Source organism: Euprymna scolopes, chromosome 16 (genome assembly GCF_053919585.1).
Source record: "Euprymna scolopes isolate OS-2025 chromosome 16, ASM5391958v1, whole genome shotgun sequence".
NCBI lineage: Eukaryota > Metazoa > Mollusca > Cephalopoda > Sepiida > Sepiolidae > Euprymna > Euprymna scolopes.
The window spans coordinates 92378931-92399193 of NC_136497.1; the positions used below are offsets into that span (position 1 = coordinate 92378931).

Sequence of the window (20263 nt, forward strand, 5' to 3'; positions counted from 1 at the left end):
TAAACATTTTAGATGAAGATCCTTAATTGGTAATATAAGATGTACTATGCCTTAAACAGATTGCATTGTGCAAATAAATTTCAAAGTATAAATAAATTTAATATCTAATCATAAAAATTTTAAATGGAAAAGTGATAAAGAAAAATTCAAGCCATAATCATTTAATAGATTATGTACTTAGTTAATGTATAAACCCAATGTTAAGCAAAAAAATGTGATAAGTTATTTTTAATCATAATAGAAAATATGTTTTAAAAAAGTGAAATATACAAGATGGAAACAAGTGTAAACCTTATCGAGCATTAGGAAATTCAGAGTAAAATAGAAACAGCCAGATCTGTAATTAATATCAAATTGTAAAACTTTGGTTATTCTCGAAACAATATTTCAAGTCACCATAATGTCAGTACACTTAGAATTCAGTTTCAGACTATTTGGCAAACAGATTTTTTAAAAAAATTTGAAAAACCGAATTTTGGAAAAATTTTGAAAACATTTTATCTGGCTAAGGCATATCATTTAGAAACTTTACACTGGATTTTCTTGGTTTTATTAAAGAATAGTACATAAAAAGAGCATGCATAATTTAGAAAAAAAAATCTGATAATTTAAAAAAAAAAAAAAAAAAAAGTAGCAAAAAGGTTTACAAATTTATTAACAAATGAACAAAGAAATACTGATTCTCAAATAAAAGTTTAAAAAAAAAAAAAAAAAAAAAAAATTCCATACATGGATAAAAAAGTAAAAATATTAAAAATGCTACAATATACAAAAAAAAAAAAAGGAATGCTTAGAAAAATCTATTAATCATTTTTTAGTTTACAATTTCAAGCTGATAAAATTCCTTACAAGACATTGCCTATGGAATTTATAAAAAAATTATGATTTTTAAAGGAAATACATTTAAGTGAAATAATATTCTTCATAAGCATTATCAAAAATGTATTAATTTAACTTTGAATGTAGCAACTGTGCTACTTAATGTATATACTGTTTAAGAAATTACCAATAGTATGAAAAGTAAAATTCAATCTAAATGTCCCAAATTGAATAAATTCTCCAAATGATAACAGGATATTAATACTGAGTATATTCAAAAACAAATTTCATAGAATTCCAAAAGATCTTTTACAATGTATAAGAGTGCAATAAATGGGTAATTTCGAGAATGATGGAACAATTTCCACTTTTCATTCTAACACGACTGAATATTAAGACAACAAATACCTGATTCCAGTGATCCTTGATCTATATCATTCTGTCTCATTGTGTTCATTGCTAAAAAATAAGAAATTATTTGAAAAATTCCAATTTTAGTCTAGATATTTTTAATTGACTAATCATATATATATATTACACACATACACACACCATTTTACATCTATTCTTAATCTCACAACTAAAAGTTATTTTTCCCTCATATCCCCTTTACATGCACATGAAAAGCAGCAAATAAGATATATTGCTGCAACTGTAACAGACAAATATAGTTTCCCCTGGTGAGAAATTAATTTGCTAAACAATAGATTAAACTAATATAGCACTTTAGAATAAAATTAATTATAGCTAAGAAAAAAAAAATGCATTTAGAATCTATCAAACAAGACCATGCTTATAAATGAAAACAAATTGGATGGGTGGGGGTAAATAGATCACATGCAAATAGTATGATATATAAATATAATGGAATATATTTTCCTTTGCATCTGTGTGAAAGATGTATAATCTTTGATACAGATGCAAACCAAGTTTGCCAAGTTTTAAACAATGCAGATTGAAGACATACACGCATTAAGGTGACTGAAATAGTATTTCAAAAATATGAAAATTAATTCATTGTAGAAATATAGTCACATTCAAAAATAGGCAAAATATTCCAAGCATGGAATGTCCAGCTGAATCTTGAGCATAAAATAGAGATTTTGCCCTAAATAATGCACAAAGAGATAATTATGTAGCAAATATTTTTTAAATAAAGAATTGGATTTAAAAACTTTTGCTTTACAATTCTTTGCTCCCATCATTTTAGCTTGTAAATAAAGTGAGACTAATTCAAACATGATTTTAAAACTTACAAGATTAATTTGAGAGTGAAAATGCTGATACGAAAACAAACTTAAATACACCATCATAGTGGACAACATTTATGTTGCTAACAATTAAAAATTTTTTCAATTAAAATAAGGATTTACAACCGTTTATAGCATAAAAATGTTTATATATATATATATATAGGTAACAGAAGTTTGTTACAGAGATTTTTTTAAAAACGATTCTTTCTTTAATGGAATTTACTCATGATTTGCAACACAAACTTTTTGAATTAAGTTAATTTTAGAAAGTTTTCACAAAACTTACCAATCAGTCGCTAAAAAGGTAATCACTAATAAAATACCATCAATGTATTTCTTTAATTCCTTATTCTCATTTTTTAGTAACATGTTACAAAAGATATGTTGAACAAATGGAAGATTGTGTCACAGATGAGAAACGAGTAAATTCATTAGTAAAAAATCTTTTAAACTTGTATTAAATGAGAATCTCATGCTAATACTCTTGAATATCAAGATGTATTAAATACCTGTTTCCGGCAATCCTTGATCAATATCATTTTGTCTCAGTGGATTCATTGCTGTAGATTAGAAAAAGAAATTAAAAAATTATAAATAATAAAAAAAAAAAAAAAAGAATTATCTTTAAGAAATATCCAGGTAGGCATGAAATTAAATTGCTACTTTCTCGTTTGAAAAAAATTTGGACGTTAGATATTAATTACATAAAAATTGTGAAGATAAATTCATCTGAGGACAGATAATGATAAAAAAAAAAAAATGTTAAAACCCAGGAAAGAAAAATGGAAGAACTTTTGTAAATGAGGTAGACAAGAAAGAAAATCGAGGGGCTTTTTCAATTTGGCCGGAGTAAGACAGGGAAAAGAAACAGAGGAACACTTTCAGTGCGGTCGCAGCAAAGCAAGAAAAAGAAACAAACTTTCCGTGCGGCCGGAGCAAGACAAGAAACAGAGAGGGAGTATTTTTTATTGCAGACAGAAGGAAAAACGGGAGGGGTATTTACAGTGTGATTATGGGTAATTTTGATGAGACTGAGATCAAGCAAGAAACAGAGGCATTATTTAACGATGTGATCAGTTAAAGTAAAAAAAAACAAAAATTATTTATTCTTGCATCTAGCATAAGGCAAAGGAATGAATAGTATCTATTTATAGCTGCAGCTGGGGTAAGACAACAGAAATCATATATAGTAACTGGGGATAAGGCAAGAAACCGTTATTCATAAGTTGCAAGATACATTTGTCATTGCATTCAAAAGGCATTACCGTTGTTATGGTCAAAGAAAAGACAGAAAACTGGACTTATTTATCTGTACAAAACGAGGGAAGACAAGAACAGAAGCATTATCCTTGCAGTTGAACCAAATCAAGAAATGAAGAAACGGAACAGAGATAAATTAATGTTGCAGCCTGGAGAAAACAAGAAATGGAAGGCAAAGAAAAGCAAGAAAAAGAGAAGCATTATTTATTGATGTATCCAGGTTAAGGCAAAAAGCAAGAAATGAACATTATTTATTCTTGCGGTCAAAAGAAGCTAAAAATGGAGAAGCATTAAGGATATAGCCAGAAGAAGGCAAGAAACAAAAAGGAATTTATGTCAGTGCATCCAAGGTAAGGTAAGATATTAGGATTGAAGCCCTGACTTGAATGAAAAATGGCAAATGCATGGTTGAATGGGTATTATAGTTTGAGTGAAGACACTGAATAAGATTAAAATTTGGAAGAGGATGGAGGTGGGGTGATTGGTTTGGATAGGAAACTGAATGAAAGTTTGAATAGAGGTGGAAAAATAAAACGTGACAAAAGTTTACTTGAAAAAAGGAAAAACGAGAGAACAGTTATTGGAAAAAGAGGAAAGTTTAAGGCAGTAGAATGACTTTAAAGGTCTTACATTAGTGAAAGTTTAGCCAGTGTGAGAGTGAAGAATGGACGGGAAACGGGACCCCACGTTTTGAGAGTAGAGGGAAAACCCGGAATTTGAGTGAGGCAGTCAAGAAACAAATTGAGATAAAAGTGCAAGTGGGTAAGAAAATATTAAAGGAAAACATTGCAGATTCCAGACAAAGTCTGTTTACATATTACATGATTGTCGAATACATGTACATATTGTATAAATTTTAAATTAGAACTAGGTAAGCAACAGAAATCAGTTTCTAAATACTACGAAATTAAATTTTCGTAAATATACTTTAAAGAGGTGAAAAAATCTGGTTACAGAAGAAATTCTATGGACAACAGAGATAATACATATTCAACGAATTATTTAAAAGCCATGAGCATTATGGAATAATTTTTTTAAAAAAATTAACATTCAAGAGAAAAATACAAGCTCCAAAATGAAATCTGGAGAAAATCACTTTAAAAAGCAGAATAAAAAAAAAAACATGCAATAACGGACACATTTTACGATCTATTGACAAAAAAGAAAGAAAAACAATAAAAAAAATGTTTTATGTCCACAATGTGACATTTCTATCTTTATTTCACATAGTTCTTTAATTCTGAAGCAAGAGCTAAAATATTGATATTTTATATTCAATTCCTTCTATAAAAAACATTAATGCTAGTTTAGATAAATAAGTTAGAATTTATAAATAGAAAAGAAAATAAAAGACAAAAATACCACAAAATTAGCCAATAATTCACAAGACAAAAGAAGTCAGAAATTCGAAGTACGTACTTCCTTTGGAGGGAACGCTGCTGAGAAAGTTTCCTGAGAAGAGAAAGAAAAGTCAGAAAACGAAGGTTGCGAGCGCTCAGTTATTCTTACCAATAATCTAGAAATTGTTAAAAAGTTACAATACTCGGCAATTTCTTTCTATACAATTTGTTAGATTTTTTTAAACCATCTATAGAGGACTTTAAATGTTTCTTTCGAATACGAAAGCTTGCTTCGTAAAGACTAATCTATATTAATCGAGGCAACTGTGTGTATAGGTTTGTATTTCGCATCTACGCAAAGTTTAATTTTACTGTTACAGTCACTCAAGTAAAAAAAAAAAAAAAAATGCAATAGCAAAACATCGAAATTTTTAAACACAAGTAAAAAAAAAAAAACAAAGTAAATTAAATCCACCAGAATGCATGTTTATAAATAAACCAGTTAACCATTATAATCCTTTCTAAATAATAGTTTTAAAAATGTGACCCTTCGAAATATTAAAGGAATTTGGAAGCATTTAAACTGTCGATTAGGTCATTTCTAGCTTTATGATTCTTAGCATTTCCTATGTATAAAATCTAAGTTCTTTTTATTTACACCTAAACCTTACGATCAGTTTTATATACATTTGGTTCAATTAGTAATTTAAAACCAAACGCGATCATAATTCAATCAAAAACTTTCAAAACTAAAAAATAACAGCATAATTAAAATAAATAAAATAAGCGAAATAAAATGAAGAAAGAATCCCGGGCAACGCTGTTTAAGTGCAGCTGCTTAAAAGCCATAAGAAATTGACAAAATTGAGAAAATCGCGTTTTGGTGAAAATTGACAACGGTCACTTCAAGTTTATTTTATTTATTTTTGTTATTTTAAATAATTTTACTTTCAAGTGTTCAACTGAGCTTCAGTTTATGGTCCCCCCCCTCGCTAAACTTTCACAAGAAACACTAGACTAGCTGAAAACACTATCAATAATTCCCCCCAATCGTTATCTGTGCCTAAACCTAAACGTAAATTCCATGAACAAAGCTTCTTTCTTAGAACTGCACGCCTGTGGAATTGTTTTCCGTTTTCCTCCTTTCCAGCTGACTACAATATGGTTGTATTCAAGTCTAACGTAAACGAGTTCTGGATGAACCGTTCCACTTGTTAACAAATTTACTGAATTTCCATTACTAACGATTACTATCTTGTCCAATTTCTACTGTACACTCTTTAACTCTTATCCACGAGTGGCCTCTTGGCCTTGATACGTGATGATGCCATGCCTATGCAAAAAAAAAAACAATTTACTTTACAAAAAATCATTTTTTGTTTAGTTCTAAGATGATTACCTACTTCCAAAGCAACAATCTCATTTCAGTATTATTTTTATATTAAACATAACACGAAAAAAATCGAAAAAGCTGTGTCCACACAAACTAAAATAGATTGGAGTTTTCGTCATTTTCATATTTAATTGTAAGAACGAACATGCGTGACAACACCCAGCCAAACTGACTGAATCCTAGGCGGACATTTATGAGGTTGCCCCCACTTCTAAATTCCACAATTTACGCTTTTTTTTTTCACGTTAATCTCATCGAATAAAAATTCACTTTCAGTTGAAAAATTCTATGGCTTTTAGTGTCGGGGGATCAGTTCTACTAAATTGGACACCTCACCGAGAAAAAATATTGCAACCTTCCGTAACCGGTGAATATTCCGGTCTAAAAAAAGGGGTTAGGAAGAAAACTTTCTTAATCTTCCCTCCCTTCTCTCTCATCTATCTCATCTAATTATTTCAATTACGTCGTTTCGTTTAAAAAATTGTGAAAAATATATATATTCACTCATGTACGGACGTGGACACAAATAGGAATAAAGTGATAGATTAACAAAAAAGTTTTATGTCATAAAGTATGTATTCTAAGATTTTGTTTTATTTAAAATGGCTGATAGTTAATGTGGTTTGAAAATTTGAGAGTAAAAGTCATTTTGGATGACATTTGATAAAAAAAAAAAAAAAACACCATGCGGGGGACAAGGATAGGGATTAATTTATATTCAGTTTAAACCAATGAAATTATTGTATATAGTAGACATTTATAATTTTTTTTTTTTTTTTTTTTTTAACTATTTAAGAAATTTTAAGTAGGATGACCCCTAAAGTAAATTGAGGATTCTATTTCAAGACATTTTCTATATATTGTGACAAAAGATGACCAGCGACACCTATTTTTCAACTCGTACCTAATTTGTTTAAAATGTGTGTGCGTGTATATATATATTTTAAATATTTTCTGCAAATATTTAAAAATGTATAGGTTCGGTCTCAGGAGGCGATACTTTCCAGAGATAGGGATGGAATATTGCTTATTGCGTCTTCATATGTAGAAGAGTGCACACATGTATATACAGAGAATTTTTATCCCCAACCTAGAATATCCTTTTTTTAGGGAGCTGGATTCCCCTACATTAAAAAGCAACCTTGTTTATCTCAAGAGACGAAATATGAAAGAACTGCCTAGTGCATACTGCATCTCTTAATTGAAATAAGATGTTTTGTATCTTTTAAAATAATTTTCGGCAATGTAAATATATATTCACAATAATTGTCCTAATTACTTTTTAGTTTTAACAACTTTTATCTAGGCTCTGCAAAACGATTATGAAGAACGAAGCGCATGATCCCGTAACGCCAGACTTGTGTTAACTATGCAAAGTATGGAAAAGCAGAAGCGACTGCATTTTTTAAAACCTTCTTTAAACTGCAATTAATAAATCTTTGTTATAATTTTGTTAGGTTTTAAGATTTACAGTTTAACGATTAATATTACAAACATTTGTATATTAAATATGAAATAAGGTTTGTTCATTTGGTTAATTACAGGTTTCCATAATTTTATTTGGTAAAAAGAGACGAACTATATGTGAGTATTCTATAAAATGTTTTATTTGTACAATAATATTTTTAAATCTGTTTTAATCTGGCGATAAAATAGTTGGCAAGAGTCATGTTTATATTATAACTTAAGATTTAAAAAAAAAAAAAATCAAACAATTACAAATCTATGTTGGAACATTTTAAAACTGGAGTTTTCATGGTTTTAATCATTTACAAATCAATTTTTAGGAAGTTTCTTTTTCTTGGCAATTCAACTGATAATAGCATATATTGATTAGAAAAAACGCTATCAAAAAAATATTAAATTTATATCAATTTTTTAATTGCAACTTCAAGTTTTTGTTCAATACGTGTATTTAAATTAATAAATTTTTTTTTTTTTTTTTTTTTTACTTATTTGAATTCTTAGGTTTCATAATAAATAGAAATTTCAATCGATTTATATATATTTTGTTCGAATTTCAAAAAAAAAAATAAATAAATAAAGGGAGGGGGGCATGCACTAAAAAATATTTCCCCTCATTTTATGGAAACTGCACTCTATATGTAATTTCATTCTAAAATCGATAAGTATCGAAAATTTCACGAAAATCTGACTATTAGTTGATTTCTGCTAGATTAAACACGGGTATGTTTTCACGTTCAGAATGCTTACTACATGAGAACGTTATTTTAAAGCGTCAATTATGTAAACACGATTTTCGTCTCGCAATTTGATTATTTTCATACGATGAAAAAAAAAAATTTTTTTTTTTTTAATTATTTTTAATTTATTTTACCCTTCTTTTAAATGATACAAATAATATATTGATAATATTAACTTATAAAGTTACATCATGTTACATATAAGAAGGGTTGATTCTGTGGTGAATTCTGGCGGTGCCTACATGTCTCCTTATGAAAATTAGAATAAACATAATCCTACTAAAAATTCTTATTCAAATTTTCATCAAAATCCATTACCTGATTTTGATTCTACAATACATTTAAAAACTTGAGGATTTAAGTTTAAGAGATTTAAAAAAAAAAAAAAAAAAAAAAAATTTAATTCGAGGAATCTTGTTTAGTTGGTGTCTAATAACTATGAATAAAATTCCATGCAAATCTGAAATATTTTAATTTTCGAATGACAGGTGGTGACACATCGCCAAACCATTTAAAATAACCCAAAGAAACTGAAATTTGTGAAATATTTATAAATTTATGTCTAATAACTTAGAAAAGTTTCATATTTTTTTTAGTCTCAAGTATCTTAATTTTTAGGAAGGGGTTTCATCTTAGCTTTATATATAAGTATAGGCCACATTACCCACCCTTACACCTAGTAGCTGTGTTCCCAAATTCGTAATCATCGGTCATTTAGGCTAGAATTGAATCCTGTAGCATAAAATATAGACGTCATCCTTGTGTTTTCGATCTCTACTATAGTTTGTCAGGACAACCTGACATGAGGATATTTCTCCGTACAAGTAAACCGTGATCAAGTATTCGAAATTACAGCAATCGACGCCAAAATAAAATATTTTTGACACGGTTATAAAACTAGCTCATACGAGCAACAGTGCACCTTCTAATGTTACCTCAAATTACAGTAATTAGTTGGATATTCCATCAGACAAGATGAATTCTTTTACAGTGTACAAGAAAATGATAAAACTTGTCGAAAGCGTCCTTTTCTGAGGGTAGTTTAAAAAAATGGAATGGAAATTGAAATTTCGTTCCATTTTGATCTTTTTTGTCAAATTGCTCTCGTCCCACACTTTACTTAAGAAATGTTTGACAAACAGTATAATCTTTCAGTAAGGAATTTTAGATCTCACTCATATCGAAACAGCCCCCCCCCTCCCGTAAGTAAAAATGAACACAGATTGCGCAGCAACACATTCGACTTTCCTTTGTAAAAGAAAAGTATGTTTGGCACTCGGACATACGACCGTTTTGGGCAATACCCCATGTTATATAAGAACCTCCTATTTAAATCTTCCGTCAATGTGACCTGGTTGACCCACTGAAGACTTACTTGCAAAGGGTGTTTATTTCGAAAGCCGTTCTTAACATGGGATAATACCTCTAAAAAGCAACTCTTTATAAGTAAGTCTTCAGTGGAAGAACTAGGCCACATTGACCAAATCTAGCTCCCAAATTTTATTGTATAAAAATTTCTTACATTTGCAAATTGTGTACATATCGGTGGTCTTTGTGCTATACATTTTTGTAAATTTTAAAAAAATTTTTATCGATTATTTTTTTTTTTTTTTTATTGTTGTCGCATGCGCAATTAAAAAAAATTAAACGAAATATGATTAAAATTTTGGTACTAGTGAACTTATTGATCCGTGCTGAAATAACGTTATTTAAAAAGCCGTTCTTAACATGGGGAGGGGGTGTTTTGTAACTATTCTATACTTTAACCTTACAATTGAATAAAAAAAACGAAGCTTTAATTAAACTTGGAAATACGATTTAAAAAATAGCGGATCAGTAAGTGCATTAGCAGCAAAATTTTCATTCCATTTTTAAAACAACCCCAAAAACGAGCGCTTTGGACAAGTTTAACCAAAAAATGGTATGAGGGACAACAGGTGTAAATTGTCTAGAGTATGATTAAAATTTGGTAGAGAAGGAAAAAGGTTTTTCACATTGGAAATTGCACCAAAATTATTTTACAAAACCGAAACTGATCGGTGCACTGTGCAGTGCTAAACGCAAAGGAAAAAGGTTTTTGGTACTTCTACAGAACAAAAACTCACGCCACGAAGGTTTCCGATGTTTAATTTACCATATCGGAAATAGACGAAGCTGTTTAGTGTTTAGTAAGATTTGAAAGCCTTGGATAAAAAGGCAAACGACAAGCATGTTTAGATCTCACTCATATCGAAACAGGTTAGGGCTAAAAAAAAAAAAAAAGACTTTAGTTCCCCAAATAAAATAAAATTATCGAGTTTAAAAATTAAGAGAGTAGGTATGGTTGCTTAATAGTCACCCAAATATTTGCATACATGACGTCGGCATGACGTAAGCAATTCCGACTACGAACGAAGAAAGCCGAAGAAAATACAGGTGACATATCTTACCTGACGACTTTTTTAAAATATAATAATCAATTTCAAGCTGCAATCGTTCTAACATTTTTAATTTGTGATCAACAAACATTTATACGTTTGGCGTGTAATTTTTGGAATACTGCGTTTATTCATTTATTTAAAATTTAGATACTTCTGTTAGTGTTCTTTTTTATATAAACTTCGGCCACCGACTTTCATTTCAGATAGATTTCCACTACGAACGGAGAAATCGAATAAAACACGACTATAGTTAACAAAGCTCTACCTCTAGTCTTAATGTTAACAATGGCTTCCTGGCATTTTACAATAATCAACAAAATAAAAAGGGGTATAAGTAGACAGGAAATAAAGGCAAGAGAAGTTACTTTCTGCCTATCTAGAGAAAATTGTTTTAAGCGTTTATTTAGAAACAAAAGTAGTGTGAAGTCTGTTAAATTAGAAGGGGGGGAATAGCGATTTTGTTATAGCTATTTGGGTATTATTATACAAACACCGTGACAGCGTTAGGGTTAGGGTTAGGGGTAGGGTTAATTCGCTGTCACGGTGTTTGTATAGTTTTACCGCTATTTGGACCCTCGATAATAGATAATAGATATATAATAAAAAATCGAAATTACATTTTCACATTATTAATACCATATTAAATAAAATTATAGTATATTATCTTAAAACTTATCCAAGTAGGTGGAAGTTGGTCACATTTGTTGCACTTTTCACTCCGTTTTTTTTTTTTTTTTTTTTTTTTTTTATTATTTGGAAAAAAAAAATGTCCTAGATTTGTAAATATTTTTAGTATTTCAACACAATCCGTAAACTGAACAAATATCAATTTTTTATTTAAAAACAGTTATCAATATAAACTGAACACATTTTATTTCATTATATTTCTTTCTGGTAAAAAAGAAAAAGACGTTATCGTGCGTTAGTCTATTCGGTGAAACTCGCCATTGATAAAAGTACTGCTGGGGAGGGGGGTATATTAAGCAAGCTAGTAGGTGATGCTTTTTTCTCCTTCCTGCAATCTCTTTCCCAGAAGAGAGGTTGCGAGTCTGCTCTATCGTTATTTTCATTGCAAGTACTCGTCTATGCCTCCTCCTGCCAAACTTTCACAATAAGAACTCGTCTTCTTACAAACACTATTAACAATTTCCCCCCACTATCTGTTCAACACAAATTCTAGAACAAAGCTTCTTTCCTAGAACTGCCGGCCTGTGGAACTGTTCTGCGGGCCTACTTTCCAGCTAACTACAAAACGGCCGTGTTCAAGTCCAATGTAAACAAGTTTTTGTTGAGCCACCCCTTTATGTAATCAAATTTTACTTCCTACGACTAATGATCACTATGTTGTTAATTCATTAACCATTTGGGCCTCGATAAGTGGTGACTTCTTTGTAAAAAAAAAAAAAAAATGCAAACTAACCTTAAATCAGGAAAAAAAATGAAGTTTTTATTTAATGTTGGTAATTATTGACTATTCGGTAAGGTTCCGTTATTTTTGGCCCAATTCATATTGTTTATCTAGATGGAATTTAAAAAAAAAAAATGGTATTTTGGTGCTTCTACACAATTCGAACAAAACTCAGTTAAATTTAAACACTCATCTGAAAGTGTTCCTTTATGAAGGATTTATTTTTGATAAATGGTAAATAATGATTTTTTTTTTCCACAGCAGAAAGATGTGACACAAGAGTCAGAAAGTGGAATTGAAGAGCCAGCGCCCTAGAGAAGGAGCACTGGCCTGCAAAAAATTACTAGGCAACCCCGTCGTCATTCTTCAGTCGATTAGCAATAAAGTGACCCTTTCGCAAGAGAAAGTAAAGCCTGGGAAGGATATTCCTTTTAGATCTGCATCAGACCAGCGAGATACCAAATTCAACAGGAAAAAAAGCCATTTCAAAAATAGCCTAGATTCTGATGCCAAGGGGAAAAATGCCACAGCTAGGTCTGTGGTTTTGAAAAGCCAGTACACTTCAAGTGCGCTCTGAGCTACAAAAAATTCTTGAGCAAGGCTGTCGGCATTTCCCGGTAGAGTCGCCTTAGGAGATTAGCAATAAACTAACCTTTTTCTCAGAAGGGGAATACTGGGAGGGTTTGATCTAAAATTACACAGAATCATACATCAGCCAGGCATAAAAAAAAGCCACTGACTGTCAAGAACATATCCTCGATGGTATTTTCACAGAAAAGAGATAAAAAGGAATTTCCAAGAAGGTTACAACTGTTTCAATCTTACATTTCTATCAGAAACGACTAATAAGCAATTAATTTGTAAAAAAAAAAAAAAAATTGTTTTAACTACTCGTACGACAGATTAGTTTGATGCTAACTTTTGCTATCCATGTAAATAGAAACTTAATGTTTTTCAATTGTGAGAAATTAAATTGCCTCAGTAAAAATAATTTTACGTGTAGGAAATTAATATTCATGCTGGAAAGTAAGTGCCTTAACATTTACAGTGCATATGGTAATGTAAACTAACGTAAAATGATCATCTACTTCCCGACCAGAAAGTGTTATTGATCAGAGTAAGACAGAATAAGTCATTTTGTTGTATCTCTAAAATCGCCGCATGCTCAAATTAAACTTCCCTTCTATATTTTAGTTTTTTTTTTTTATTGTTATGATGGGGGAAGGTTAATTTCTTTTTATAAGAGTTCTGCATATTATTATTATCATTTTGCGGAGGGAGGATAATAAACGGTAGGCATTTTAAGGATACTTTTTGCCAAAATGACGGAGATGATCTTCATTTGATGGGGGAAAAATGAATTTTAATTTGTGAAATCCTATGAACCGGGAAATATATTTTACATTTAATTTATATAACATGAACTTTAAAGTTTAATGTATATAAACATTTTTCCTAGATGCTCATGTAATTGCAGGGAAAAGAATATTTTTCAGTTGGCAGCGTGTAGACGGAGTAAAAAAAAATACCAATTTTGTTTAATCTTACCGCTTAAAAAATGCAATTTTAAAGTGAATTCTATCATAAAAACATAATATATACAATAGTTCATAAAAAAAAAAAAAAAAAAGCATATAGAAAGAGCGTACGGATAATTTACTTCACTATGGCTTTGGTCAGTTTTGTTTTTTGGATATATCACCCCCCCCCTCTATAAATAGAGTATGTGAAAATAGGGAACTTAAAATAAAACGAACATTTACAGTTTTATTCATAAATTTTTCATTATGATCGTTGCATTGGTAATAAGGAAGCGGTCAACTTTGTAAGTTTTCTTATTTAAGTAATTAACTGAAAAAAAAAGGTAATTATTAAAAATAACTTGCAAACAAAATGACAATAACTAAAAATTAAAATATAACCGATTTGTGATATTAAAACAAAAGTGAAAGTAGCAGACGGCCATTATTAAATTAGAAAAGCTGGAGGGGGGGGGGATCATGTGAGGAAAATTAAAATTTTGTTTTTCTGAAGATATTAACATGGTCAATGAATGCGATACATAATGAATACCCATACTCAGAGAAAAATTTGTTTAAAAACATTTTTACACGGAAATTTTAAAGAGGAGATCAGTATTTGGGGAAGAGTGGGGGTAAATAGCTATTTTGAGACAAAAATTAAAACTGGGATCACTTCTCTCGTGCATTTTTTCGCCTCTAAATTTTCGTCAATTTTTAAATACAAAATGCAATAACGTAAAATACCAAAAATAACTTGAATATGTATTATAGGTACTTTTGCACTTTTGTTACCGTGCTGAAACATTTAGAAAGCCATTCTTAACATGGAGAAGGGAGGGTGTTGTCTAACTATTCTTTCACCTAACAATTTAATATAAAAGATTACGTAAAACTTGAAAATACTATAAAAAAATATATAGCGCGTTAAAAAAGTGCATAAACACCATATTATATTTTAAGTTACAAAATTGCTTTGTAACAAATGCATTCATAATGTTTTATGAATTGAAAATAAAATGAAAAAAGAAAAACTGCCTCCTCGAAATCTGAAAACAAACTGGTTTTAACAGATCGAAAATTCAAATGTTATTCATATCTAATAATTTATTAACTAAACATTAAAACAGGGTAAAAAAAGTTATGTAAAACTGACTTTGTTCAATTAAAAAGGACCAAACGGAAGTGCAATTATATTTCACTTTCAAAATCGAATTAAAAAATACCTAAAAAATGAAAGTAAAAATTCACGGGCAAGGCAGTCTAAGGACAACTCATAATCGCAATTTTAGTTATATTATTTTAGAGATATTGTTCAATCTAATTTATGAAATCAACTAATACGAAAAAGGTTGCTTTTTTTTTTGTAGATTTAAATTTCTACTAATGACATTTCCAAATAAAATTGAAAAATATTACATTTTAATTTAATGAAGAGCCTTTTTTCACTAAAGGATGTAATTGCGGAAAATTTTATTTTCTGTTTAAATTGAAACAAATTTCCATTGTAACCCGGTAAATTATCGAATTCTCATGGAGATTAAGTGACATCTCCCCACACGTGCGGGTGCGGGTGTGCAACAGAAACGACGGGTGTGTGTGTGTGTGCGCGTGCAAGCGCGCGGCAAATAAACGAATATAGAAACCTTCATAAAAATATTAGTAATTAAAACTAGTTGTAAGAGTCGCAAAGGAAGTATCCAAATGTATTTATCTTCTTTCCATCGCAATATCAGATAGTCGAAAGGTGGATATTGAAAAACCAGCGCACAAAAATCATATACACTGACCTTCAAAAAATGCCAGAGCAGCCCTGTCAGAATTTTTCGGTAAGTTTATCTTGGGCGATAAGCAATAAGCCCCTTCTCAAAGACGAGGCAAAGGCCGAGAGGATGGACCTCATTGAACTGCACAGAAGCAAACAACATGTAAAGGCAACTTCACCTCGAACTAAGGAATCTTGTTCGACGTTGGGTAGCAACATTTCTTTAAAATGAGGTTTGCCATAAAAAGATAAAAATCAAAAAAACAAAAATAAGCGATAAAAGAAAAACGCACCCGAAAATAATTTAAAAGATTTTATTTTACATTTGTACCTAATATTTTTTCTTTATTATAGAAAAGAAACAGGAAGAATAATAAGTTATATATGGGACAAGAGATTTGATAAGGAGCTAAGTAGTAAATGTGTGTGTGTGTGTGTGTGTGTGTGTTGGGGAATGGAAAGGATTTCTTACCTGTTGGTTTATCTCTGATTAATTTGCAGCTCTCTACTTCGCCAATGCTAGCAAACAACGAACGTATTTCCTCCTGAGTCATTGTCTGTGGAAGATAGTTGACAATTAAGTTTGTCTTGCTCACATTATCTCTATCATCCATCTGAGTTCCTGTGGATATTGGGGAATGGTTACCACCGTTTTGCTGTATGATTTGTGAATCCATAATTGTATCCCCGTTTGTAATCTGAAAAGGAAAAATACCAGTAATTCTTCAATTCTAATCTTAATTAAAATGGAAGATTTGAAGAGTGTCAATAAAAAAGGTCCAGCAAAAAAAAAAAAAAAAAAAAACTATGCAGAAAATGAAATTTAAGATATAAAAAAAAAAAGAAGCTTTTTGAAACCAAAAAGACAGTTGCGTTAATAAGGTTTCCTTTTTTTTTTTTTTTTTCGTGATTATAAATCGGTAAAAATAAAATAAGTTAGGAATGCGGCATTATAAATAAGAAAAGGGGCTTTATGGTCCCTGGGGGACAAACCTGCATTTGGTAAGGAATTGTTATCCGTTCGTAGCGATGGCTGCAAGAACGATTGAAAAGCAGAAAAAGCGAGATCTAACTACCCTGGGTTAGTAGTAGTAGTAGTAGTAATAGTGGTAGTAGTGCAGTAAAGGGATGAAGATGAGGAGGAGGCTGATGCTTATGAGGAGAGGAATCAATAATTGAATGAATGACAACACTAGCAATGACCTCAATAAATACCTCGACGAGAAAAACTGCTCTCTACAGAAACTGGGAGCCAATGAAAACCTGCTTCATTATCATCTACACAAAACTCAGCATCCCTCCTCATCCTCCTCCTACTATCAAACCGGCGCTGCTAGCAGCCGCATCAGCATCGACTACTAAGAGTAAGATCATCGATATTGGAAAACAGGGAGGGGAGGTAAAAAGAAAAAAAAAGGAAGCGTGCAGCGACCTGCGTGTGCGCCATAGCTTTCTTTTTCGGTGATTGAAAAAGAGAATTGTAAATAGAAGAGAGAGAAAGAAAGTACAATCATCATCATCACGACAGGATTACTATTGTTCAGCGGCGGAAAGGGGCGCAACATTTAGACTTTCACAGCGGTGTGTGCGCACGCGACCCTTAGTTTCAACTGCAAAATGGAAATACCGAGAATAAAATGCAGCACATTTTCAAAAGATCTCATTCATTCCAGTTGAGTAAGAGCAAATCACCTTAAACCTGTTGATTTTGAGGTGACCACAACTGATTAAATAACGGAACCAGCGTAAAAAAATCTTATTTTCAAAGACATACCTTTAAAATTACACTGTAATTTAAAAGGTAACGATAGGTGTATACATAATAAATCGATATTGAATTAAATCTTGGGGCCATGTCTTTATCGTCCTCTCCTGTATGTAATTTGAAAGTTTTTCTCCCATGGAGTTTTATTTTCTATTACAGTTAGCAAGCAAAATGAGTTATAAAGGAATCAATGTTAAATGTTTGCGTATTGCAATATAATCTTATTACAAATAAAATGAAGTCCTCTGAAAGCGTACACACCCAATAACAGAAGAGAAGTTTAAAAATAGCATGTACTAGGACAAAGCTAACACTTTCACAAATTGAATAATCGGTGTTAATATAGTTTATACTAAATTTGAATAAAATGGTGTGAAAGTTACGAATAAAATTATTTGAATGTAATATCCGCAACAAAAAAATTAATGAAAAATAATAGCATACTTAAGACATGTCGGCCCTCATGCAGAGAGTGATCAGTGCTGAAATAATGTTATTAATTAAAATAAAAAATTATTTGTATCTATTCTGTACCTTACAATTGAATAAAAAACAACTTTAATTAAACGTGGAAATACGATTTAAAAAATAGCACGGATCACTCTGCATTAGCACTGACATGTCGATCCAATACCCAAGTTCATGAAAAGCTCTTTAAACTAGTGGTACTTTTTTTTCAGTTAGCATTAAGTTTCAGGTCAAATAAGAGAAAAGGACTTTAGAAGCTGAAAAAAATTGTACAGATTGAAAAGATGAAATAACACCTGATAATCTAGGAGCTCGTTTCAAACAGAACTGACAAATACAAGAACGAAACAAAAGTGCTTAAAGCGTAAAATTAAGAAAGAGTTAATTCTTTAAAGATACAGATAGAAATACTTATTTCAGCAACGAATTGTTTTTTAGACAAATATTAGTTACTAAATGATAATTTCTTTCTAATAAAAATCATGAAAACTATGGTTTTAAATTATCAAATATTTTTGTTCGGCTAATGGAAAATTTACGTGAATATCGTATAATTAAATTTCTGCAATGTATGGGTCGTACTTTTCGAGTTTAATTCAATTTTTACGGTATGCAAAATAGTTAAAGCCCTCTCCCTAAATCGTTATTTCAGCACAGTTCATAAATTGCAGAAGGACCAAATTAGGATACCATAAAAACTCATTACTTTTAAACACACGCTTGATATTAAAAATATTAGGTTGGTGCAAAAATAATGTTTTTTGTCTTGAAATTGAACGTCAAAAAACATTTTTGCATCAACCTAATAAATAGAACTAAGAAAAAAAAAAAGACAAATTAATCTATGTGCAAGATCAATTGGGCAAGGAATTTGGGCTAGGATCAAAGTTCATATCTGTCTGTTCTCGATCAGATGAGTGGGGACATATGTCAGACAATTTCTATCTTATCTAAAATGCCCCTTTTGAAGGGTTGGATACCCCTCACACACAATGTAGTTCCTAATTTTGCCTTCGAGGCAGAGAAGCAAAATACTGACCTAGCCGAAATAACATTTAGAAACACATTCTTAAAGAATTGGTTTGGCGGCCCTGAACGAGAACCACCACTAGTATCCAATCAATAATAATTCACTGAAAAAAAATTGAAAAAACGAAAGCCGTTCTTAACACGGAGGTTGGCGGTGTTTATTCCGAAAGCCGTTCTTTTGGGGGGGGGCTGATTCTCGTTCAGGTCCGCCGTTGGTTTTATAAAATAAGTCTGTATTTTCTCCTAGCAATTTAATAAAATGGTACCGTAAAATTGAATTAACTTGAAAATTCTACTTATACACACACACAAGTAGAATTTATATATATATATATAATACATAAATATATATATATAGCACGGTTTGTATTCTGCACCAGACAAGGTTCATAATTTTTCATAAATTAGAAAATAAGATAAACCTATTTAAAATAAAAACACCCTCAACAAAAAATAAATACAATAACGTTGCTAAGGTAACGGAATATTAAAAAAACAAAACAAATGAAACTGCAATTTAAATAGTAAATAATCGACAAATTTGAACTTTCTGTAGACATTCGTTTTATAAATTAGACAGCCAGCTTTCGGTCTCAGACCAACTTACAGTATTTGGCGTTCAGGATCCTTAAAGTGAAGCAATTTTTATTCTTATCTCAAAGTGGTGACCTCTTTTTAGGAGGCGAATTTCACCAGATTAAAAAGAAACCTTATAATTAGCTTTGCCCTCGTGGGGAGGAACAAGTAAATACTTTTAGCGATCCAGAAAGACGACAGGCAGTTTGGAAAGGAGTCATTACAAACGTATAACCATGGCAACATGACCGACATTAAGTTTTACATTGATTAACAGCCGGCGAGGGGCGGGGGTATAAGTTTCAGTTTCATTTACGCGATTAAAGCTCCAAAAATATAAGTTACGTTTAACTAGAAAACTGCCATGTTTTATAACGTGCAGCAATTTGATGGCCACTATCTTGTCTACTGTTCAATCTTTTTCTTATTTTGTACATAAAGACAAAAAGAGGTTTTGCTCATTGCTTTTCATTCAAAGTTTAACACATTGAATATAACTAATTATGGAAGAATTTCGGTAGATTTATTTGAGAACGAAAAGGGGAAAAAATCCTTGAAACGAATCAAGATGTCGACAAGATAAATTAAAGAAATACCCCCTAGGAAGAAAAACTTCAATAGAAAGACCGAGAATAAACTACATAAATGTATTGGGGAAATATTTAAGAAAAGTCTTATCAGATTGAATAAACGAGATATAATAAAGCGATTTAAATCGAATACCTTTTATAGAAAAAAAAAAAAAAAAAAAAAAATCAAAGAATGGCTACCGAAATCCTAGAATCCGAACAGTATCGAACGGCTATTTTTTTTTTTTTTTTTTTTTTTTTTGACATTCTTCTCTAGTCAATGGTTAGAACCAAGAAAAGGGAATGTTTTAGCAATCAATTATTGTTTGGTCTAGATGTTTGAATCATGTAAACTTTAATTCTATTTTGGAGGGTACAAATATGAAAGAATAGGCATTTGTAATTTCGGTATTCTACGCCACGTAAAGGGACGTCCTATCAGTTTTGGAGTAGAAAATTCACGAACGAGAAAAG

The 20263-nt window shown here is 30.8% G+C and overlaps 1 protein-coding gene across 12 annotated transcripts in view; it reads right to left on the bottom strand.

The window, feature by feature from the left end:
* LOC145296020 (ELAV-like protein 1) overlaps nt 1-20263 on the bottom strand; it is a 53669-nt gene that overhangs the window by 26344 nt on the left and 7062 nt on the right. For 5 of the 12 annotated variants that reach the window (XM_080142047.1, XM_080142049.1, XM_080142055.1 and 2 more), the window contains exons 2-5: nt 15855-16080; nt 4752-4784; nt 2582-2632; nt 1228-1278 (exon numbers count right to left, since the gene is read on the bottom strand). In XM_080142047.1, the coding sequence (XP_079998173.1) occupies nt 1228-1278; nt 2582-2632; nt 4752-4784; nt 15855-16059 (340 nt within the window). In that variant the 5' untranslated portion in view covers nt 16060-16080. Of the gene's footprint in view, nt 1-1227; nt 1279-2581; nt 2633-4751; nt 4785-15854; nt 16081-16375; nt 16682-20263 lie in introns of those variants that run through there. The other 7 variants (XM_080142054.1, XM_080142053.1, XM_080142048.1 and 4 more) reach the window with 6 other exon arrangements.